The 25632-nt window shown below is 37.8% G+C and overlaps 1 protein-coding gene across 4 annotated transcripts; it reads left to right on the top strand.

Moving 5' to 3' along the window:
* Positions 1-52: 52 nt before the first annotated feature.
* On the top strand, positions 53-25380 carry LOC132817184 (cyclin-dependent kinase 2-like). Of its 4 annotated transcripts, none has more exons than XM_060827449.1 (7): positions 53-207; positions 11221-11298; positions 13033-13153; positions 16453-16623; positions 17646-17747; positions 20470-20673; positions 22842-25380. In XM_060827449.1, the coding sequence occupies exons 2-7, from the start codon at positions 11225-11227 to the stop codon at positions 22944-22946; spliced, it is 777 nt and encodes a 258-aa protein (XP_060683432.1). In that variant the 5' UTR covers positions 53-207; positions 11221-11224; the 3' UTR covers positions 22947-25380. The 4 variants fall into 4 exon arrangements, with proteins under 4 accessions (XP_060683432.1, XP_060683431.1, XP_060683430.1 ...); XM_060827448.1 differs by having other exon boundaries at positions 53-292; positions 16468-16623; XM_060827447.1 differs by having other exon boundaries at positions 53-292.
* The last annotated feature ends 252 nt before the right edge of the window (positions 25381-25632 follow it).

Below are 25632 nucleotides of genomic sequence, written 5' to 3'. Positions count from 1 at the left end.
CGGGAAAATGCGAGTGTCTCCGGGCAGATTAGTAGCGCGCGCGGGAGGGAGAGTGGCAGTTGGGATTCGGATGGTAGGGCGCGAGCATCGCGCGTTGGCGGTCGATTCTCGCCGTTGTTGACAACAACAACAACGGTGACGGTAGCTTGAATTCCGGTGGTGAGAGCGGCGGAATCATGGACAACTTCCAGAAAGTGGAGAAGATCGGTGAGGGTACATATGGAGTGGTCTACAAAGCAATGAATAAAGTCACAGGAGAGATGGTGGCACTGAAAAAAATAAGACTGGACGCGTGAGTTATGACCATTAGCAAAACGAAAACTAATAAAAAGTTAACTCGCTGACAGGTGACTTTTGTCAAGTCTCGACTCCAGTACTTTCTGCTGATGCAAAGCCACGATGTCTTATTTGGCTATTTGACTGCCCGCACTTAAGTTTTTGAAATCCCACATAAGTTATACAGACACACACATACCTGCATAATGACATGCTCACCTGATTTTCTGTACCTTCAGCAAAGGAAAATGGTGCTAAAAAGATTATTAATTGTCATCTGAAGATGATTGTGTACACACGTTCATTTTATAGCAATATGCATCCACTGAACGACAGATATACTTTATATAAAGTTTCCATTCTGACCTTAGCATAATTATATTTTTTCTTGAAAAGTCAGTTGTGTAAAATCAAATTTCGCTTGGAATCTGTTGCAAATTTGCAAGTTTCATTTCTAAGCTGTTTACAGATCTACACAACAGGTTCATTCCAGTCATATCATATTCAACAAGGTACGTGTGTAGCAATAAATTATATTTTAAAATGAAAGTATACTACTTGCTCTGTAAACATTGATAACAATTCAGATTAAGACAGAGTAACAATTCTGATAGCTAACGGTAAATGCAAAGGAATATGAGGTTGATGTTCCAATTTAAATGTCATAGATAATTTGAATGAAGATTTGCTATCAATGATTTCATTATGAATTACTTAGACCAATCCTGCTTGCTAATTATTTCCAGGCATCCATCATTCTGTTAGCACCTTTTTTTATTATGAGCTGCCATCTAACCAAATAATGGAAAGACTCATTGAAGAACAGTCCATTTATAAAGAAAAATGACAGTGTTACGTATTTTGGAAAATTCTTGATTACTTAAAGGCATAGAGATGTACAGCACGGAAACAAACCCCTTGGTCCAACCTGTCCATGCTGATCAGATATCCCAACCCAATCTAGTCCCATCTGCCAGCACCTGGCCCATATCCCTCCAAACCCTTCCTATTCATATACTCATCCAGATGCCTTTCAAATGTTACAATTGTACCAGCCTCCACCACTTCCTCTGGCAGCTTATTCCATACACATACCACCCTCTGTGTCAAAACGTTGCTCCTTAGGTCTCTTTTATATCTTTTTCCACTCACCCTAAACCTATGCCTTCTAGTTCTGGACTTCCCCACCCCAGGGAAAAGATTTTGTCTATTTATCATATCCATGCCCTTCATAATTTTGTAAACCTCTATAAGGCCATTCCTCAGCCTCCAACTCTCCAGGGAAAACAGCCCCAGCTTGTTCAGCTCTCCCTATAGCTCAAATGGTCCAACCCTGGCAACATCCTTGTAAATCTTTTCTGAACCCTTTCAAGTTTCATAACCTCTTCCCGATAGGAAGAAGACCAGAATTGCGCGCAATATTCCAGTAGTGGTCTAGTCTCCTTCCAGTTAGAAAGATGTTTTGAAACTTGAAAGGGTTCAGAAAAGATTTACAAGGATGTTTCCAGAAATGGAGCATTTGAACTGTAGGGAGAGGCTGAACAGGCCGGGGCTTTTTCCCTGGAGCGTCGGAGGCTGAGGGGTGACGGTTTGGACTGAAGGGTCTGTTTCCATGCTGAACATCTCTATGACTAGTGAACCCAGCACTGATCCTTGGTCCTTATTTACTTATTGTAAATGCTGTTATAATTTGAAAAAGATCTTCAGGCGTAATTTTTAGTTAAGAATAATTTTATGTTCAGCATGGGAGTAACATTAGGATAGAGCCTATAAAGAGACATTGCTTTTTATTATGTTTTGCAAACAGTGCCACTATCATTTTTTAGATATACATCTTAGCATCTTTGAACTGGGCATGTCTACGCACACTGGCTGGACCTTTTTACCACATTACTACTTGGTTTGGTCTCTGATATCCCCCCCCCCCTTTGTCCTTATCCTACAGTAAGGCTTTCTAACTTTCTGCAGTTCTGCAACACTCCATTAACGTTTATACGTTACAGGTACTGAAGCCCTCTATGAAATATATATGTTTCAATAAGGTCACTTCTCATTCTTCTAAGGGATCAATTAATCTTCTGTAGGCTGCCTCCATTACCGTTATATCTTACCTTAGATAAGGGGACCCAAATCACATTAGCACAAGTTTTAAAGCTAGGGGAAAGGCAATTTCGAAGCTATTAGGCAAGATTTAAGAAGCATAGGATGGGGAGGAAGACTGCAGATAATGGGCACAATTGAAACGTGGAGCTTATTCAAGGAACAGCTACTGCGGATCCTTGATAACTATGCACCTGTCAGGCAGGCAGGAAGTTGTCGATAGCGGGAGCCGTGGTTTACCAATGAAGCTGAATCTCTTGTCAAGAGGAAGAAAAAGGCTTATGTTAGGATGAGATGTGATGACTCATTTAGGGCGCTTGAGAGTTACAAGTTAACCAGGAAAGAGCTCTAAGAAGAACCATGAGGGGACATGAGAAGACATTGGCGGATAGGATGAAGGAAAATCCTACAGCTTTCTATAGGGGTGTCAGAAATAAAATAAAAGAATGACAAGAGTAAGATTAGGAGAAAGTGAGGACTGCAGATGCTGGAACTCAGAGCTGAAAAATGTGTTGCTGGAAAAGCGTAGCAGGTCAGGCAGCATCAAAGGAGCAGGAGAATCGACGTTTTGGGCATAGGCCCTTCTTCAGGAATCAGTTGATTAGATAGTCAACATGGTTCTGTGAATGGTCATTGCCTCACAAACCTTATTAAGTTCTTTGACCAAGCAGGTGAAAGAGGGTAAAGCAGTTGATGTGGTGAATATGGATTTCAGCAAGCATAAAATAAGTTCCCCACTTTAGGCTATTGCACGGAACATGGAGGCATGGCATTGAGGGCGATTTAGCAGTTTGGATCAGAAATTGGCTAGCTGAAAGAAGACAGAGGGTGGTGATTGATGGGAAATATTCATCCTGGAGTTCAATTACAGGTCATCTATTTTGGGTCCACTCCTGTTTGCCATTTTTATAAATGACCTGGATGAGGGCATTGAAGGATGGGTTAGTAAATTTGCGGATGACACTAAAGCCGGTAGAGTTGTGGATAGTGACGAAGGCTGTTGTAAGTTACAGAGGGACATAGATAAGCTGCAGAGCTGGGCCGAGAGGTGGCAAATGGAGTTTAATGCAGAAAAGTGTGAGGTGATTCACTTTGGAAGGAGTAACAGAAATGCGGAGTACTGAACGAATTGTAAGCTTCTTGGTAGTGTAAATGAGCAGAGAGATTTCTGTGTCCATGAACACAGTTCCTTGAAAGTTGCCACCCACGTTGATAGGGTTGTTAAGAAGGCATATGGTGTTTTAGCTTTTATTGGTAGAGGCATTGAGTTTCGGAACCATGAGGTCATGCTGCACATGGACAAAACTCTGGTGCAGCCACACTTGGAGTATTGCGGACAGTTTTGGTTGTCACATTATAGGAAGGATATGGAAGCTTTGGAAAGGGTTCAGAGATGATTAACTAGGGTGTTGCCTGGTATGGAGGGAAGGTCTTACAAAGAAAGGCTGAGGGACTTGAGGCTGTTTTCGTTAGAGGGAAGAAGGTTAAGAGGTGACTTAATTGATACATATAAGATAATCAGAGGGTTAGATAGGGTGGACAATGAGAGCCTTTCTTTCCTCGGATGACAGTGGTTAGCATGAGGGGACATAGCTTTAAATCAAGGGGGTGATAGACTCGCCAACTTTAAGGGCATTTAAATGGTCATTAGATAGGTATATGGATGAGAATGGAATAGTGTAGGTTAAATGGGCTTCAGATTTGTTTCACAGATCGATGCAAAATCGAGGGCCAAAGAGCCTGTACTATGCTGTAATGTTCTATATTCTAAATTATCCGAGGTGGACTAAGTAGTAGCTTGTATAGTTTTTACAAGACTTCCTTGATAAAGACTGATTTGGAGATGCCGGTGTTGGACTGGGGTGTACAAAGTTAAAAATCACACAACACCAGGTTATAGTCCAACAGGTGTAATTGGAAGCACACTAGCTTTCGGAGCGACGCTCCTTCAGCAGGTGATAATGGAGGGCTCAATCCTAACACAGAATTTATAGCAAGGATTTACAGTGTGATGTAACTGAAATTATACATTGAAAAACAGGCAATTAGTTTTTCAATGTATAATTTCAGTTACATCACACTGTAAATTTTTGCTATAAATTCTGTGTTAGGATTGAGCCCTCCATTATCACTTGATGAAGGAGCGTCGCTCCGAAAGCTAGTGTGCTTCCAATTAAATCTATTGTACTATAACCTGCTGTTGTGTGATTTTTAAAATGATGAAGACTATTATTCCAGTTACATTCCTCATTATCCACTGAACCTGTATGCTAGGTTTTTGTGATTTATGCATGAGGACCCCCAAATGCCTTTGTGCTGCAGTTTCCTGCAGTCTATTTAAATAATACAGCCTCCATTCTTCTGCAAAACTTCATTTTCCACAGTATATTCCATATACCAAATTTTTGACACTCACTTAACCTATCTATATTTCTCTGCAGACATTTTGTGTCATCTTCACCACTTATCTTCCCACCAAATTTTGTGATACCACACTCATTTGCCTCATTTATGTCATAAATATATATGAAATAAATAATTGTAGTCCCGTCACTGATCCCTTTGGTACTTCACGCAAACAAAGAGGTGTAGGTTCATAATTCCTTGACAGTGGATTTGCTGGTCGAGAAGGTAGTGAAGAAAGCTTGCCTTTGGCATGCTTGCCTTTATTCATTGAGTTGGGATATCATGTTGCGTCAATATAGGGCATCAGTTCGGCTACTTTTGAAATATTGCATTCAATTCTGGTCTCCTTGCTATACGAAGAATGTTGTGAAAGCTGAAAGGGTTCAGAAAATATTTACAAGGATGTTGCCAGGGTTGGAGGATTTGAGCTATCGGGAGAGGCTGAATACCTCTATACGGTCACCCCTCAGCCTCATATGTTCCAGGGAGAATCGTCCCAGCCTATGCCACTTTTGGAGTACTATGCACAGTTCTGGTCACCCTGCTACACAAGGAAGATTCGCAAATTAGAAAGATTTACAAGGATGTTCTGGGACTGGAGGGTTTGAGTTACAAGAAGAGGCTGCATAGGCATTACTTTTTTACCTGGAGTGTAGGAGGTTTAGTCTGACCTTTTAGATATTTATAAAATCATGAGAAGCGTAGGTAAAGTGAGTAATAAATGTCCTTTCCCTAGAGTAGGGGAGTTCAAAACTAGAGGGCATATTTTTAAGATGACAGGAGAAAGAAAATTAAATCTTCATGAAATAAAACAGTATTAAATTATCCAGTTAACGCACCTCTCATTGAAATAGCATACACGGCATTTTTCTCCTATCTAGTAGCTTCTGAACTCCTGTAGCCTTAGGCTTTGGATTACATCTTCATCTGCAACAAATTCATTACCTACGTTTTGCTGATTCCCAGTTGGTTTTTGACAAGTATCAAAATGCTCTCTCTCCTCTTAACAACCCCTCTCCCGTTTTATTGACCTTCTACCCCATTGTAGACCATTTTCCTTCCAATGTACCTCCTGTCTCCCTTTGTATTCACTTTCCCAACTTTATGGCTTTCTATCCTTCTGGCATGCCAGCTTTGTTTCATATTCCACCCAACCTATCATTGAATCTTGACTGCCCCACTACTTCCAGCCTTCCTGACTGTTGGTCCTTATCTTCTCACTGCTGCTTCTTTTACAGGCTGCTTGTTTCACATGCTTGCTGCTGATAAGCTCATCAAGTATTCTATTACCTTTCTCTGATTGGTTGTTACCATGATTGAATTTTACTGGGAGTTTTGGTGTCTTTCAGAGATGAATTTGCCCACCTCTGGCATGTGTTTGACTGAATTAATGAGGTGAATTCTTAAATCCTGCTACTTGATCTTTGATCACCTTGATTGTCACATTAATGTAACCTATGACTTCCTGCACTTTGGAATCAAATCTTCATAGTGAATCTGAAGGCTTTCTTATTCTGAATAGTTTCAAATCAGTTGCAAATTGAATAATATAAGTGGCTTCCCTATAGAATGTGCATTGCTTATGCAGGAAATGTCCATGTGCGTAGGAGATTGAAATCTTGCAGGACACTCCTGTAGATCCCTGAAAGGAGGCAGAAGCAAAGAAGTGCATTGCTGTTGTGATCTTAACCTCAACCTGGCCAATTGTGCATATCTTTCTCCAGGTGACATATCCAGAAAGCTGATTCTCAGTCAGTGTACATTGTGTTGAGGATATTGCCTTCAGTGAGTTCAAGCTCTGTGTTCATTTCTATCTTTGGTGAGCAATGAAGGTGGTGATTTTGATATCAGTACTGCTCAACCTGTTCCTATAATCAAAGGTCTGCACTAAAGCTGAGAAGGCCAACAGCCGGGAAGTATAGATAAAGTAAAACAAAGGTCTGAAATGACCTAAGGTCTTGAAAGTTATCTCTAAAGCAGTGAAGTTGCATGCTGAACAAGACCTGTGAGCAAAAGCTTTTAACTTGATTCAGTATTTGAAGGCTTTCCAATACGAATTTCATTGACCCATCGATTCCTGCACTGCAATCCCCTGGCGAGTTTCAGATAGCCTTAGAAACCCCTGTACTATGCAGCTTGACCCAAAATGCAGGTTTATATCTTCAGTTAATTACATTTTGGTAACCTTTTTCAAATCTGCCTATCCCACTAGGCTAGCAGGCCTTGAAATGTGCATAAGTTAATGAGTTTGTGTCAAAATATTGTCATGCTGCAATTTTGCCTTCTTTAACTCCCAGCATCTACTGTTCTGTTAGCTACTATAATGTGTTGTATCCACGTTTATAATGGACCTACCTTGTAAATTTGGAGGAGCTATTTTACTTTAAATAGTAACAGAAATTACTGGAGAAATCAGCAGGTCTGACAGCATCTGAGCAGAGAAAACAGTGTTAATGTTCAAATAAAGTGATCCTTCTTCAAAACTAAGTTTTGCATCAACTAGCTTCTCTGCTTGTGCTGCATAGAACATGCTATTTCCTATTAACCTAGTGAGTTAATTTGGTTTAAATATTTCTATTGAACCATGAAAGTAATATTAAATTAAAAATGTGATGTAAGAATAGGTTGGTATTTATGACTTTAAAATATGGTGAAATATGGCTGTGTTAAGAGATAGTTGCCCCCATTCAGCTTCAACTACAAACTGCACTTGTTTTTGACTTCAGATATGCAATGACATGCTAGCTCATCAAAACAGGCCAACTTACACTATCAGTAACATAAAAGGAACTACTAAAGTCTTAAGAATGAAGGAAAGAATAGTTAGAGGAACAAACCGACCAATTAAGTACCAAAATGGAAATTGGGGGAAATAGTAGGCATAGCTCAGCAACTGAATGAGCACTCTGGCTGTGTATTCACGAATTAAGATGTTGCTAATGTTACAGTAAAGAAGGAGCTTGAGAAATTGGATAGGAGGAAAATAGATAGATATAAATAAATTATTGGAACGGCTCAAAGTAATCATTTTCCAGCCAGAATGGGTACATCTTGGGTTGATGAGAGAAGCAAGCATAAAAATATGAGATTCTAGTCACAATCTTTCAATCCTCTTTCAATACTGATGTGGTGACAGATGAATGAAGGGTATTACATCTTTGAAAATAAAATAAATAATCAAGCAATCATGAACCAGTCATGCAAATGTCAGTCTTGGGCGGGTGAACATTATTGAAACCATGATTGCGATAAGAGTTAATTTTCAGTTAGGTTGTCATTTATTATCTCATGATTTTCTATGTGACTGTATTAAAAACAAAAACTTGCAAACATGATTGAGTTGATGAAATTAGATGAATGATGAAGATGGTACTGTTGATGTTATGTATGTGGATTTAATAAGGTGTTCTGTTGTATTCTTACATATTACCAAAATTAAAGTCCATTGGATTAACAAGCCCTGGCAGTCATAATATTGATACAATGTTGACTATGGGACAGAAAAGAGAAAATGGTGGTGAATGGATCTTTTGCAGAATGAAGGGACATATATTGTGGTGTCCTTTATGTATAAGTATTAGGATCACTGCTCTTCTAATGTATATTAATAATCTGAGTATAATTTAAACGTTTGTAGATGACACACAGCTTACAAATGTAATAAACAGTGAGGAAGAGAACAGCAAACTTCAGGAGGAGATAAACTCCAGAAAACAACAAATACACAGCAAGTCTGAGAAGCGTGGAAATTCATTCTGGAAGAAAGAATTGAGTATAGGCAATTTAAGCTGAATGATACACTATGATTGCCCATTATAGTGAAGAAGGCATTTGGTATGTTTGCCTTTAGATTAGATTACTTACAGTGTGGAAGCAGGCCTTCGGCCCAACAAGTCCACACCGACCCGCCGAAGAGCAACTCACCCAGGCCTATTCCCCTACATTTATCCCTTCACCTACCACTACGGGCAATTTAGGAGGAAACCGGAGCATCCAGAGGAAACCCACGTAGACAACATGCAAACTCCACACAGTCAGTCGCCTGAGACGGGATTTGAACCCTGGTCTCTGGCGCTGTGAGGCAGCAGTGCTAACTACTGTGCCACCTTGCTGCCCATAATGCAAAGCGGCCTTTATTGGTCAGACCATTGAGACGGTGGTACAGTGGTTAGCACTGTTGCCTCACAGCGTCAGAGACCCGGGTTCAATTCCCGCCTCAGGCGACTGACTGTGTGGAGTTTGCACATTCTCCCCGTGTCTGCGTGGGTTTCCTCTAGGTGCTCCGGTTTCCTCCCACAGTCCAAAAATATGCACGTTAGGTGGATTGGCCATGCTAAATTGTCTGTAGTGTTAGGTGAAGGGGTAAAATGTAAGGGAATGGGTTTGGATGGGTTGCGCTTTGGCAGGTCCGTGTGGACTTGTTGGGCTGAAGGGCCTGTTTCCACGCTGTAAGTAATCTAATCTAATCTAATTAGGGGTGGGAGGTCATGTTGCGGTTGTGTAGAACATTGATTAGATTAGATTCCCTTCAGTGTGGAAACAGGCCTTTGGCCAATTCACCTGACCTGCACACCTTTATGACTGTGGGAGGAAGCCAGAGCACCTGGAGGAAACCCATGCAGACACAGGGAGAATGTACAAATTCCACACTGTCACCCAAGACGGGAATCAAACCCGGATCTCTGGCATTGTGACATAGCAGTGCTAACCACTGAGCCACCATTAGGCCACTTTTGAAAATATTGTGTGCAATTCTGGTCTCCCTCCTATAGGAAGGATGTGTGATATTTGAAAGGATTCAGACAAGATTTACAAGGATGTTGGCAAGGTTGGAGGATTTGAGCTATAGGGAGAGGCTGAATAGGCTGGGGCTGTTTTCCCTGGAGCATCGGAGGCTAAGGGGAGGCCTTATAGAGGTTTATAAAATCATGAGGGGCACGGATAGGGTAAATAGACAAGGTCTTTTCCCTGGGATGTGTGAGCCCAGAACTAGAGGGCATAGATTCAAGGTGAGAGGGGAGATATTTAAAAGGGACCTAAGGGACAGTGCTTTCATGCAGAGGGTGGTATGTGTATGGAATGAGCTGTCAGAGGAAGTGGTGGAGGCTGGTACAATTGCAACATTTGAAAGGCATCTTGATGGTTATATGAATAGGAAAGGTTTAGGGGGATATGGGCCAAATGCTGGCAAATGGGACTAGATTAATTTAGGATATCTAGTGGGCGTGGATGGGTTGGACCGAAGGGTCTGTTTCCATTCTGTACATCTCTCTGACTTTTACAAAAACTGCAACTTTTGAAAGAATGGAATCATTTTATTTTGTTCTCATGTTCAGTCCTGAGTAGTGTTGTAGAGCAGAGAGACCTAGGGGTTCAGGTACATAATTCTTTGAAATTTACATCGCATGTGGACAGGATGATTAAGAAAAGGTTTAGCACGCTTGTCTTCATTGCTCAGACTTTTGAGTATAGGAGTTGGGAGGTCATGTTGAGGTTGGTGAGGCCTCTTTTAGAGTTTTATGTGCAGGTCTGGTTGCCTCTTATAGTAAGGATATTATTAAAGTGGAGTGGATTCAGAAAAGATTTACCAGAATGTTGCCAGGAATGGAGGGGTTGAGTTATGTAAATAGGCTGGATCAGCTGGGACTTTCTTTCACTTCAGCATAGGAGTTTGAGGGGTGACTTTATAAAGGTTTATAAAATCATGAAGGACATAGATAAATAAATAGCAAATGTCTTTTCCCTCAGGTGAGGGGAGTTAAAAAAAAACTAAGGGGCATATTTTTAAGGTGAGAAAAGAAAGATTTATAAAGGATATGAGGGGCAAATGTTTTACACAGAGTGTTCAGTCTGTGAAATGAACTGTCAGAGCAAGTGGTGGATGCAGGTACAGTTACCATGTTTAAAAGACATTTGGATAAGTACATAAATAGGAAATGTTTGGAGGGATATGGGCCAAACGCAGACAGGTTGGACTAGTTTAATTTGGGAACATAGTCAGCATGGGACGAGTTGGACAAAAGGGTCTGTTTCCATGCTGTATGACTTTTCTCACTATTCAGGTTGATCTTTGTAACATATTGGAAGTTCCAACCAATACTAATATAATTAAAAAGTTGGGAAATTAATCATTAGATCACACTGTACTGCTTGTTGGGTAAATTATAACGTCTGAATTTCATATAGAATCATAATAGCACAGAGAAGCACATTCAGATTATTAAATTCTTGCGAGTTCTCTATCGATGAAGCTCATCAGTCTCATTGACTCACTATATTCCTATTACTCTGCAGATTTATTTCCTTTTAATGCCTATCTGTTTTCTTTCCAAATAAAAGGTGTACAAGAAAACAAATAAACGATTGCTGAAGATCAAACCAGAATCAGAAGCTGACAATGATGTGCTCATATTTTAAGCATGTTTTTATATTTTATAGTGAAATGGAAGGCGTACCAAGTACTGCTATACGGGAGATATCTTTGTTAAAAGAATTAAGTCATCCAAATATTGTGAAGTAAGAAAAATTATTTTTGTTTTCAGTCTGAATAGGCAAAGTTCTGTGCAACAAGGAAATATAGATAGCTCAGGATAGGCATTTATAAATTTTTCAAAAAATTGTAAGCTTTTTTGTTTACTTTTCATTAAATATTTTTTGTATGTTTGACTGTAACTTGTGGGAGTCTATTATTTGTTGAACCATCCTTTATTAACGCATATTAGGCAACATCAGAAGTTGAAGACATCTCTTTCAGATTACTAAATCCAGTCAAACTTCATTGATAACAATCTTATGGAAGGAGCAAAATATTGTTAGCATGGCTCAAGAACTTGTTCTATGGTTAATATTAACAGCAACAGCTGAAGTCAGCAATTTGAGAAAAAATAAAAATGTTGTGTTATGCCAAATGGGTATGAGAGGCAATATTGTCTCCAAGAGGTATGGTGATCCCTTTTGTGTCAGTATTTATTTTCTACGTGAAAGTGTTTTAAGTTTCCATAAAGTATAGGACATAAATGTCATAACCCCAAGATGTCCTTCTAGCAGAGAAGAACATAGGCTTGTGCCTGCTTTGCAGTTCTCCTCTCAGCTTCAAACTCTCTCCATTCCAAACTTTTTTTAGCTCTCTTTAATTTCTTGACTTTACTGTAATTGCTGTTCCTCCAGGCTTGCTTTTCTCTTTCTTACATTCAATTTTCTTTTCCTGCTACACACTGAGCTTTGATCCAAGATTTACTTGCCATGTACTTAGGGCACATATGGGGATGTTTCTGGTCCTCGTAAATCCTGAAAGTGTTTCACATCACATTGATCAGTCATCTGGATTTGATTTTAATTAGAACTATATATGAAATGCTTTTTTTGTGTGTGCCTACGCACCTGACTGTGGAGGAACTTAACTGATAAAGCATTTGGTTGGTTTTGCAGTCTTGTTTAAATGATGCTGGTGAGCAGATTAGAATATATTGACTGCAACACTAGCATTTAGGGAAAATTAAACTAGAGTTTCCGATATAAAATCAAGAACTGTGGATGCTATAAATCTGAAAAAATATTTGCTGGAGAAATTCAGCAATTCTGACAGCATCTGTGCAAAGAAAGCACTGTCCATGTTTCAGGTACAGTGACCCTTAATTAGTTCCGATGAAAGTTCACTGAACCTGAAATGTTAACTGTGCTTTATTTCCACAGATGCTACCAGACCTGTGAGTTTCTCCAGCAATTTCTGTTTTTGTTTCAGCATTCCTGATTTTAGTGAATTCACATTAACTTTATCCAGAACGTTTGATTTTGTGGACACAAGTTAAGAACTGATTTGGTTGTAATGCACTATATGATGATGCACATTCTATGGTTTTGTATTTGACTGGTTACTAATCAGAAGGCTACCTTTAGATATTTACAATGAGATGAGCTAATGACTTCAGGAAAGATGGGGAAATGGATGGGGAAATGTCTATTTTCTGTGAAGTTTCCATATATTCTTTAATTATCAGTCAGAATAAAACAAAATAAAAATAATCAAATAAAGCAGGTATAACAGATTCAAGAGAAGCTAATTGTTGGATCATATAATTTGTACCATGCTACAATTCTAAAATTTGCTAGTGTTTAAACGTTTTGATTGGAGACTGAGATCATGGTAAATTTGTACTTTATATTTGAAATTCGCTATAACATGAATTTGAATCGACTGAAGCATAATATTGTAACAAGCAGTCATAATTAATATGTATACTCTTGTCTTAGACTGTTAGATGTTATCCACAGTGAAAAGAAATTGTACCTAGTGTTTGAGTTTCTGAATCAAGATCTGAAGAAGTATATGGATTCTGCTCCTCCTACTGGGCTCCCTTTGCAATTAGTTAAGGTAATTAAGAATTAAACTTACTTCGACATAATTTATGCAGGCTTGGATTATCATGCAGATTTTCATGAACCAAATGCCTGTTCCACCATTTTTGACTAACTTCTCCCTCCCAACCCTTCTTCATGATTCAAACCTGGCACCACGTTCATTTTGAGAAGACATACAGTTGATATTTTCCCAAGCTTTTGCCAATATGTAGCTTACGTCAACCACAAACAGAAGTACAAGCGTAGAGATGTTTTGATTGCTTTTTTCAAACACTATTGTGCCTCACAATTTGCACAAATGCAAGAATGAATAAAATTGTGGAATCTGACACATAAAGAATTATGAGAATAAACCCATATCATAACATCCTGTGGCACCACACTTTAGAATTTTATTTTATTCTCTTGAAAAGGCTTCACTGGCAAGGGTAATATTTATTACTGTTGTGAACTGCTGCAGTCTTTGTAGAAAGGTTGTTAGTTCCAGGACTTTGACTCAGTGATGATGAAGAAATGGCAATATATTTCCAAGACAAAATGGTGTGTGACTTCGAGACAAATTCACAAAGGTGGGACTCTCAGCTGTAGTATTCAGCTGAATAAGCCTTGGTAATTTGGTGCAGCACATCTGATTTACGGTATCTTCTTCATCTAGTAGTCCCTCAAAATGAAGAGGATACTTGGCACAGAGTATAGTTGATGACAAGAACCTAGGCAAGGCTGGTGCAATTGCAACATTTAAGAGGCATTTGGATGGGTATATGAATAGGAAGGGTTTGGAGGGATATGGGCCAGGTACTGGCAGGTGGGACTAGATTGGGTTGGGATATCTGGTCAGCATGGACGGGTTGGACAGAAGGGTCTGTTTCCATGCTCTACATCTCTATGACTCTATAACTGGAAGGTTATTGCACTGCAGCTCCCACATGGTTCTGGCTGACCATGAAACTCTCCCACTGTTAGCCCCGGCGTTTGTAGGTTGGTAATCAATCTGGTTGTCCATGTCATGAATGCACCTTCAGTAGAAACACAATTCAACAGTGAAGAAGACAATGAATGTTTAAAATAGAAGAAAAGATGCCAATAAGCAGATGTCCTGAATGGTGTTGAATTTTCTGGGTGTTATTAGAATTGTAGTTCATTGAGCTACGTGGAGAGTTTTCCTGGCTTGTCCCTTGACAATTATAAAAAGGCCTTGGATTTCAGGAAGTGAGTCATTTGCTGTAGAGTACTCAGCCTCTGACCTACTCTTGGAGCCACAGTCTTTATGAGGGTGATCCAGGTACATTTCCAGTTAATGATGACCTCCAGAATATAATGTCAAGGAGAAGTGGTTAGAAACTCTCCTATTGGAAATGATCATTGCTTGGTATTTATGTGGCACGCTTATTCTTTGCAGTTTATCAGAACAAGCATGAGTGTTGTCAAAGTTTTGCATCAACTCTAATGTTCCATCATCTTAGTCTTTCTAGGTTTCAATGACAAATAAACACTTATATTGATTTGGTTTTAACTCAAATGTCAGGCATACATGTCGGCTGAATTCTATTTTGTAAAGAACTTGTTCGACATAGACTTGCATTTGATTTAATTGTCATTGTGTCAGGCCAATCCAGTAGCTTGGAGCCTTTGGCAACCCTATCATTGCCATTCACCAATGCCTGAACACAATTAAAAACCATCCAGGCACCCGTCTGATCAGCTTCACAGTTTCCCAGGTCCTGCACGGTGGATAGTACACCGCCACCTCTCAGAATTTTTAGTCAGCCATTGGCCTAAGCTCACAGTACTAGCAATTTCAACAGGAACAGTGGCTTCTTCCAGGACTATGGCTATCACGCAGAGGAGGAGCAATCAGGTTTATCCCAGGTAAACTGGGCAGACTCTTTGGGTCCAGTCACGTAGTTCAGGAGTTGCAATGGGAATCGGGTTTCCAAAGGAGAGCCAATTTAAAGAGAGGAATGCAGTTTTCCTATCGAGACAGCCCTTGTTGCCAGCCAGTCACATTGAGTGCAGATGCCCAAGCAGGAGAGACTTTGTGCTCAAACCACTCATTTTACTCAGATAATGTGGCTACCTGCCTCTCACTGCTGGTCAATGCTGCAAAGATCGGAAGAATAGTAGAAGATTAGGAAAATCTTAAAGTAGCAAAAGATGATTAAAAGCATACAAAGAGACTGAAGTTAGAATATTAAAGTAGACTTGCTGCAAATATAAAAACAGCCAGAGAGCTTTTACAAGCATATAAAAAGAGAGTAGCCAAGCTTTGTTTCATTTTAGAATGAAACTTGTGATCGTAATAGGAAACAAAGAAATTGCAAGACTTTAGAACAAGTGTTTTGTATTTTTTTCATCTCAGGAGATACAAAAAGCACCCCAAGAATAGTTGAAAATTAAAGGCAAAAGGGAGGAAAGAACTCAAAACAGTGAATCACTATCACCAGGAACAGATGTAGAAATCATATTCACCCAAAGACTGACAAAGTACCTGCACCTGATGAACTCTATCCTAGCGTCTGAAATAAAAATGGCAGTGAAGATAGTGGATGCATTTGTTTTTAAGCTTCTGGTATTCTTTAGATTCCAGAAATGTTCCAAAGAATTGAAACATAACAAATGTCACACTTCTATTCAAGAAAGGAAGCAGTCAGAAAGCAGAAATCTATAGCCCAGTTATCCTATCATCTAGCATCAAGAAAATGCTATTGTCACTAAGTTCGTAACAGCCAGCCTCAGTATCATTAGGGATGGTTTTGAGAAGTATTAATTTATTATTAAGACGTTTTCAAGCATTTCTTTGTTCTTCTATTCAATTGCCTGGCAGTTGCTGAAACCATCATATTGTACCAACTTTCAGTTAATTTCTTCACAGCATTCAGACTTAATGTTCGATCCAGTCATTCCACCTCCGAGAATGTTTTTTTGTATGTGATGTTTCAGTTAATTAACAACTTTTTTGCGATTGGCACAAATATTAATGCCTGAATCAAAATGACTACGTTGTAGGGAATTTCACACTTTCTTTGGAGAAGAGGACTGCCTAATATATCTAATTAATGCAGGCATCAGATTTATAAAAGACATTAAGGTCTGCAGGCATCAGGAATAAAACATCCTCTGTCAACAGATTATACATATATCCTGGAGCCATTGGAGCAAATTTGTTACCTCAATTATGAACATGCACAGTAAGATTTACTTAAGATTTGTCATGCATTGACAGGATGTTAAAACTGTGAAATTTGTTAAGAATGTTTGAATAATCTTTTTCTGAATATTGAGTGTTCACATAACAAAACACCTTCTTGTCAGAGTTATCTGTTCCAGCTTCTACAAGGTGTCGCCTTCTGTCACTCTCACAGAGTCCTCCATCGAGATCTAAAACCACAAAATTTGCTCATTAATGATGCTGGTGCAATCAAATTAGCAGATTTTGGATTGGCAAGGGCTTTTGGAGTTCCTGTGCGCACTTATACCCATGAGGTAATTATGATCTGTGCAGTTTTGCAAGTGGTTAGTAAAGTTAAGACTTGAGGTGAAATTTTACTCTCAGTATAACTTTTATGGATTTAACCCTTTCTCACATGTGGCATTTTAAAAAGGTTGCTCAACCAATTAATGTGCATTTTTCAATATCAGAATGCTGCAGGATTTTGATTTGGAAGCTTAAGTGGACAGCAGTTTGGGTGTCAGTCTTTTAATTGGTCACTGTGGATAATATACTGCACAGAATCAACTATTCAGTGAGATGGTGTGGATGAGGGGAATTGCATTACACTTTAACTTCTCTTTTCAAAATTCAGCCAACAGGTCAAGAAAGATAAAAAGTGACTTTATATTTATCAATCCAAAATATAGTAAAAGAATAGCAGGCTCCACTTCATCATTACCAAAAGGCTTTGAGTCTCAGGAATCAGTTAGTCAGCAACAGTTTATCATAAATTTAGGTAGATAATGCTAAATCTGTTACAGTCTTGTTTTCCTGCCCTAGGTAGTTCAAAGACCGACTCCATTATTTTATTTATGTATCAACTATTGAGCCACATATAGACCTCAGTAGCAATAAATATTTACATTTCTAAGTAATCACTGAAAGCTGCTGATAGTTTATGGCTCTTGAATACTTTTAAAATTTCCCACCTCAGGCAACATCTATGTTGTACATTCTCTCCGTGTCTGCATGGGTTTCCTCCGGGTGCTCTGGTTTCCTCCCACAATCCAAAGATATACAGATCAGGCGAATTGGCCATAGTGCTAAGTACATTGTTCAGGAGTAAATATAAGACAGAGAAAAGGGTCTTGTTGGGCTACTCTTCAGAGGGTCAGTGTGGACTTGGGGGTCTGAAGGCCTGTTTCCCTACTGTAGGGAATCTAATCTAATCTAATCTAGTGTCAATGATCAGTCAAATATATATTTAACACGTTTATATCAATTATTTTGTGAATTAATCTTTCTAAATTTTTATTATTCTTTGATTATATATCCTTATTGTTTTCATTTTTAGGTTGTAACCTTGTGGTACAGAGCACCAGAAATTCTAATGGGATGTAAATTTTACTCAACAGCAGTAGATGTTTGGAGCATAGGATGCATCTTTGCAGAAATGGTATTTATATCAGAAATACAACTAATGTGTAAAATATGTTGTTTTTACGTGTATTTATATGTATGTGTGAAATATATATTTATTTCTTACTACTATTTTAAGAATTTTTTTCCTTTTAAAGTTTAAAGAAAATAAAAACACACAAAAACGTGACAAAGGATCTCATTCTGAAATGTCACCAGTGTATCTGTTAAAGGTCTTGAATACATTTTGCTCCTCCCATGTCAAAGTTACTTCCTATACTTGGTAATAGAATTGCATGGGATTTTTGTTTTGGGTTTGAGATTGTGAGATCAGGGTCCTGACTGCATATCAAGTCAAAGATAGTTATCTGACATAATTTTTAGATGAATGACAAATTAATAACCAAAGTGCATGTTTGCCATCCCATTAAACATGCTGGACAAATTCTTGACACTGGAGGACCAATAGCAGATTCTCCAGCACAAAGACAAAGGAAGCTTGCTAGAGGGAGAGGGAGGACATCTCACAATGGAAGCATCCTCTCAGCATTTCCAAACGTTTTGAAAACAAAAATGGTCACAACTGTAAGACCACTACTGTGGAGGGCACTGCAGACACAGTTTTGTGCATTGTCATCAGTGCAGAGATGAGTTGAGCAAATGGGTTAGCTTACTATGGAACTCTAGCCTTTAGACGGCTAATAGGAGGCCAAGCATTATCCCGAGCATTATTTGGCCACTTAACAGGCCCCAGATGCCAACTGGAAAATTCCTCTTGGTAAAGGAAAAGGGCATTAAATCGACTCCTTAGTCATAGAGTCATAAAGATGGACAGCAAGGAAACAGACCCTTCGGCCCAACTCGTCCATGCCAACTAGTTATCCCAAATTAATCTCATCCCATATGTTTGCATTTGGCCCAGGTCCCTGTAAACACTTCCTATTCATATACCTTTCCAGATGCCTTTTAAATGTAGTTGCCTAACTAACACTGCACTTCCAACTGAGCCTCCTTAAAATGGTCAGAGGCAGGAAATGCTGACGATTAATGTATTGCTCTCTGACAGCAATTTTTCTGCCTTCACCTGCCTCTGGGATCAATTGAAAATTTGATCTCCTGTATACCATGTTACAATGTATAAATTCCATGTCAGCATTTATAATGGGAATTTTCTGTTCCAACACATTAAGGTTTCCCTGTCATTTTATTGTTGGATAAATTACGTCATCCTTGAAACACTTTTAGTAATTGAAATGACTAATGCATGACTGGATATCTCTATAGTTGGACACCACTTTCAGCTTTTCTAAACAGTTAACAATTACAAAATTTCTCTGTGTGCAATCCATGTATCATGAGTGTGTGTAATTTTCAACATATCATGCAATGCAATTTGTGTGCAAGCATGAGTTGAAAATAGGAGTGATTTTTCTTCCATGAAGATTTTAGTCACTTCCTTTTAAAGATTTGATTCCCTACAGTGTGGAAACAGGCCCTTCAGCCCAATCAGTTCCACCGACCCCCTGAAGAGTAACCCACCCAGACCCATTTCCCCTCTGACTAATGCACCTAACAGTATGGGCAATTTAGCATGGCCAATTCACATCTTTGGATTGTGGGAGGAAACTGGAACATCTGGAGGAAATCTTCAGACACGGAGAGAATGTGTAAACTCCACACAGTCACCCGAGGCTAGAATTGAACCTGGGACCCTGGTGCTGTGAGCCCACAAAGACTTTAAAGAAACTAAGAATTTATTTATACAAGCAACCTTTACATTATCAACAAACTTTCATTCGTGTACTATTCACAAGCAATTTCTGTTATTTGAACAGTTGTAGGTAAGTATGAGACCTAAGGAGATATTTTATATAAACTTGAACACTGTTCATAATACCAAGATCTGCCCAATGTTCCCAGACCTCCCTTTCAGTACTCCAAATTGTTCAAGGCTCTGGAAACATATTCAAAATCTTCAGGATCCATGGTGCATTTCCTGCTGTTCCAAAATGCAATGACTACTCCAAAGTATTCTTGGTACTACCACTCAGCAAAGCATTCTGTTCTCATAAAACTATGACTGACAGTGAGCAATAACGCAGAAAACCTGTTGTGTGTAAAAATATTTGACATACAAATTTCATAAGCTTACTTTGATCTAATGCTAGCTAATTATTTTGTCTGGGTTATATACTTTATCAGATCTGTGGCTTTTTTGATTTACTCAGTTGAGAAAACACCCAGATTTGATTCCAGGTCTTTTCTACGTTGGCTGGTTTGAACAACAGCATCAGTCAGTTCATTACAGTCAGCCTCAATTCGGTCATGGATGGAGATTGGGGAGCTGGGATGGAGTAGGAAAGCAATTTGACCTTAAATTGAGTTCCAAAGAAGATCCATATTGAACTTGAAATATTAAGCTGTTTCTCATCATAGATACTGCTAAACACATTGAGTTTCTCCAGCACTTTCTGTTTTTATACAAAATCTTTCAGTTGGACATTATGTAAAAATGTTTTGGCCTTGGATATAGTGTTTTTTGTAGTCTAATAATTTGTTAATACCTATGTAATCTCATGGATGAAGTATAAGAAATTGGGTAAAGAACTAGGATGCAGTTGGAGCCCTTGTCCCAATGTCAGATTTCATTTTTCAGTAGAGAAAGTAAACGAAGAGGATAAAAATCAATATAATTTCACTGATCTATGCCCTATAACAATCACCTATAAGATTTATATGAGTTATTTCTTCAATTAAAGGTCACAAGAAAACCTTTGTTTCCTGGAGATTCTGAGATTGATCAACTTTTCAGGATTTTTCGCACACTTGGTACACCAAATGAGGCTGTGTGGCTTGGGGTAACACAGCTACCCGATTACAAAGCAAATTTCCCTCAGTGGGTAAGACAAGATTTCAACAAGATACTACCCAATCTGGACATAGATGGCAAAGACCTACTGTTGGTTAGTAGTACATCCCAATACATTATTATAACTTATTTTCAAAAAAAATTCTTTATTCACATAATTTGTAAAAGTACATTACATAACAGTTCGATGTTAGTATTAAAGTACAGTACAATTCAATTACTTTCAATACAGTTGAGTTGCCTAACTACTCATACAATTTCAGATTAAATTTATAACATATAGTCCATGTTAATTATTTAGCCCAAGGTATCTTACACTTTGTTCTAGCCTTCTGAATGTACCATGGCCACGGGGCTTAGAATGCAATCTTTCCACATTCAGTCTTTATGTTTGCTACCCCAAGCTTCAGAGTGTCCCTCAATAGACTTGAAGTTGCAATATCTTAGTCTACAACTCTCAATCATGGACAGCTACTTGCTTTGGAAGATGGCACGTTTCAGGCAAACCAAAGAGCATGTTTCACTGAGCTGATGGTCTTTCACAGCAATTGATGTTTATCTCGGCCTTTGGTCTTGGGAACAGCCTCCAGAGCATAAAGACCTGTATTAAGGGGTATATACATTTATAAAATGATGTAGATATTGGCTCAAAACTTTAAGCTATAGCTTTATATCAGTACCCTGTTGCTGATCCACTGAAAACATATGTAAATGTCAGCATATAAGTTGATCTTTGCCATCTGGAAAGATCCCTCCAAAAACAGGGTTAACTTATTTGCCAAGTAAAAATGCATGAGTGTGAATGGTTACCATGTTTGTTGTTTGTTCTGCGGGGCCTGCTCTGTGTGAGCATACCTTAAACTCCTGCACAGGTTCATAATACACCCCGCATTACCTGCTTGATCCCTTATACCTAGTTGTAAGATACAGTAAGTAAAACATTCATTTCTTGGTGAAAAATTGAAGCTGATTAATGCAAATATGACCTGTTGAGGGGTTTGACTTGTACGTCAAACATATAATTATGCAAGAACATGATTTTTTTGGGCAAAAACTAGATGTCTTATATGCCAGGCTGATTTATATGTTTTAATTTTTGAGGTAGATTTGATCTGTTGGGTCTCACATGCTAAATTATGGTTCCAGTATCCAAGTACAGGAATTTGAATTGTACCATTGTTTCTCCTTGTGATTCAGTAGAACAAATTACAGAATTTCTTGCTTTTAAGAGGACAGCGAAATAGTAAAGACACACAGCATTGAGATGTGTAATTTTGTTTAAAAAGTACAACGTCAAATTTATCAAAATATTAAAAAGACACATGAGATTCTAGGTTTTATAAATAAGGGTAGAATTTGACATTGAATGATAGTATACATGTTTGATAGCTGCACATTTACATCTCCAAAATTTTGCTCTATATATTCAACATCTGTACCATAGAGTATAAAAATAATTGACCTTGTACTTGTTCAGGTCATTTGGCAGGTTGCAGTAAGAATTGTATATATTAATAGGTACCCATGCGAAAGTCCAGAGCATGAAAAGTTTAGAGAAAAGATTGACTAATATGACACTAGGATAAAAGCATTTCAGAATGTTAAGAGTTGATCTGAAATACATTCAAAATAATATATTCAAAAAGAGTTTTAACCAATGCATAGGGGAAAAAATTAGCTGCTTGTGAATGAATGAGTGAACTTACAATGAGCAAATAATCCAAAGGGTTTTGGAATATATTGTTATGAAAAGGATTGATTAAACAACAGTAAAGCAGAAACTGTGCTAACAATTTTTAAAGGGAAATATCCTAATATTTAAAAAAGAAAACTTCTAAAGGGAAAGGAGAAAGAGCAGGGGAACTAGATTGAGTGCATAATTATTTCAGAATATTAGGCTGGTTTGATTCAGTTGGAAGCATTTTATTACTTTTCTTAACTTACATTTCTTGTAGTTAAGTTGTTTCACAATAGTTTTCTGACACTTTTAGATGTTATTAATGAGCTCACATGCGTTTAACAACATGCTTTTCTGTTCTTGACATGATAAGATTCCTGATTCTTTTTCGTACTTGTTTGTAATAGATTTAGGTTGAATGTTGTGTTCTTGAGTTTTAGTTCTCTATGGGGAATTATATATTTTTTAATTATCAGAAGTGCTACTATTAATCAAGCACTAGAAGTGTCTATCTGTGTTCCTGTTATCTTTAGTGACTATTGTGGGGAAATAAAGTTTTTGAAAGGTTTCCTTTTCCTTTGTAGCAAATGCTCCAGTATGATCCAAACAAGCGGATTTCTGCAAAGGTTGCTATAAGTCATCGATTTTTCCGTGATGTCACTATTCAACTGCCACATTTACAGCTGTAAATATTTGGCACTGGTCACTTGGAAGATAAAGGAACCATCTCAGTTTTCTTGCTTTATCACTTCAACTTGAAAATATTATTTTCTTAACTATCATAATTTGCAAAATTGTACTTGTAGAGTGTTTTGGGTAAAGCTTAGACAAGTCTGTCATAAAATTACTAAAAATTAGTCATAAATGCTTAAGATGACATGTAAATACGTGTATGATACTAGGCGGATAGATTAATAGATTTAGTTTCAGTTATAGATTATTAGACATTCTGTGCAGTTGAATCTGTTGTTAGATTTGAAATCCCATTTTTGTAGAAAGTTTTGAAATATTACAAGTGAAAGGTTGATATTTCACAACAGATATAAATCAACATGGAATGTAGGAATTTACTCTAGAGAAGTATTTTTCACAACGATCTCTTGAGATTTTACGGCATGTAACAATTTAAAATTTTTGAGGTTTTCTTGTTTCCTCAATAAAGGTATTTTTATGGCAACCTGAGAATCATGGTCATAGACCACAACTTCAAATTGAAAGACCTGCTCTCAATCTCATTGACATTCAAATTTGTTTCACATCAGGAATTAACTCATATGTACCTAGTCTTTTTTTTTCAGATCATAATCCCTATAAACTTCCTTTGACAGTGAATCTTAATTTTTGTCCTTGACCTGTCACTTTGCTTTGTGTGATACATTTAGGGGCAGCACGGTGGCTCAGTGGTTAGCATTGCTGCCTATGTGGAGTTTGCACATTTTCCCCATGTCTGCATGGGTTTCGTCTGAGTGCTCCTGTTTCCTCCCACAGTCCAAAGATGTGCATGTAAGGTGCATTGGCCATGCTAAATTTACCGTAGTGTTAGGTGGATTAGTCAGAGGTAAATATAGGGGGGTGGGTTTCTCTTCGGAGGATTGGTGTGGACTTTTTGGGGCAAAGTTGCCTGTTTCCACACTAGGGAATCTAATCTAATATCCAGTGTTCCTATGGCCAATTCATTTGTTTTGATACTTTCTCAAAGGACATTAAGCATTCCTTAACATCCCTTTCATCAAACTTTGGTAGATTCTGCGCAAACTTAAACATTTCTTTATATGACCTTAGGTTATGATTGGGATTCTCCCCATTGAAGCCCTCATCAGCATTTTCAACATGTATTCAAGTTTCTACCAATACTTTAGAATTTTAATTCCTTTTTTTAATTCTCTCTACCTTTCCCATAACTGTTTCTACCCTTTGAAATTACATTTCTAGCTTTTTCACTTTTTCATAATCAAAATGCTTAAACTGTAACTCAATTTTAACTGATTCTAATGCTTCACTATCCAAATAACCCTAGTCTCCCTTTATTTATAGCAAACCACAGTGCTGTGCTAGCCCTTTAAAAATGTCTGTAGTCTTTATTTTAGTGGCAATTCCATTTACTTAATTAATTCAATTAACCGTTTTTTTGTAATTTAATAATAAAAGGTTGAAGTTGGCTTAGATAAATGGATGGTTCAATGAGTTGAAACATTGTCTAGTCCTGTACTGAGCCATAGAATAGAAAAATCCTTGGTGTAATCTGAACTCTATGTTGCATTAAGTGATTAAACAGAAACGATGATGGAGACATTCCAGTTGACCTTACCAATTTTGGAAAAGAGATATCCATATGGACTTTATCCTCCTGCTCCCAATCTATTGTTCCAAAGTACATATGTAGACACTGGTCAAGTACAAGCTTAAATTTTATATGCCCTTCAAATGATCATATGAAGTCACATGCAAAAATATTTGATGATGTAGCAGAGGACTCTTGGAACCTGCAAAATTGTAATTAAAATTAGTTACTATGCTTAGTGAAAAGATAATGGAAAAAGATAAATGGGAAAAATTAATTAACAAGCCCATGATCTAGGGTAGGCTTGTGCATAAAACCAATGTTTAGAAAGTATATGAATGGAGTAGTTGGGATTGTTTCCTCATATTTTTGATTCCACATCTATAAGAATGCTACTGAAATCCTGTTTAGCATCTCAACGTGACATTGCTTTGTTTTCCTTAATTCATAGTTTCCCATTATGTAATGTGTTTTTAATTTAAAAGTTGAGCAAGTTATGTTGGAATGGTGTTTCACCATGTTGTTTCCTGCAAAACAATTGTTTTTGATATGAGAATAGTTTTAAAAATGAAAGATAATGATTATCTTTTTATTTTAAAAAAAACTTATTCAGGTTATTAAATAATAAAACAAATTGTAATAATTTACTTTCCAGACTGCAGTATGACCATATTGTACAAGAAGAAAAATTAATGTCTCTTAAATGCTGTCCAATTCCTTGATTTTATTTATACAATAAATATGCTCTGGGGATAATGTATTAAGTTGACTGCTGAGGTTACAAAGAATCAATGCCATGCACTAGGATAATAACAAATATTGTATTAAATCATTAAACTGTATTAGGTGGAGCAGTATCTCTGAGGAGTTATCTTTGCAACTGTGCGACTTGTTTTACTTGGGGATATGCTTGACCTCATTAAAATATGTAAAATCCAAGAGAAACATGCAACAGATGATTAATGCAGCTTTTGGCAACACATTAACACTAAAATTCCTCTAAATTCCACTGTAATTCCAGGAAACCCATAATCAATATTTTACGCAGGCTTGACATATCTTTCTTGTGTTTGTAGTCTTTGCCTGCGTTGATA

The sequence above is a fragment of the Hemiscyllium ocellatum genome, chromosome 7 (assembly GCF_020745735.1).
Source record: "Hemiscyllium ocellatum isolate sHemOce1 chromosome 7, sHemOce1.pat.X.cur, whole genome shotgun sequence".
NCBI lineage: Eukaryota > Metazoa > Chordata > Chondrichthyes > Orectolobiformes > Hemiscylliidae > Hemiscyllium > Hemiscyllium ocellatum.
This window is presented reverse-complemented; position numbering and strand designations above follow the sequence as displayed.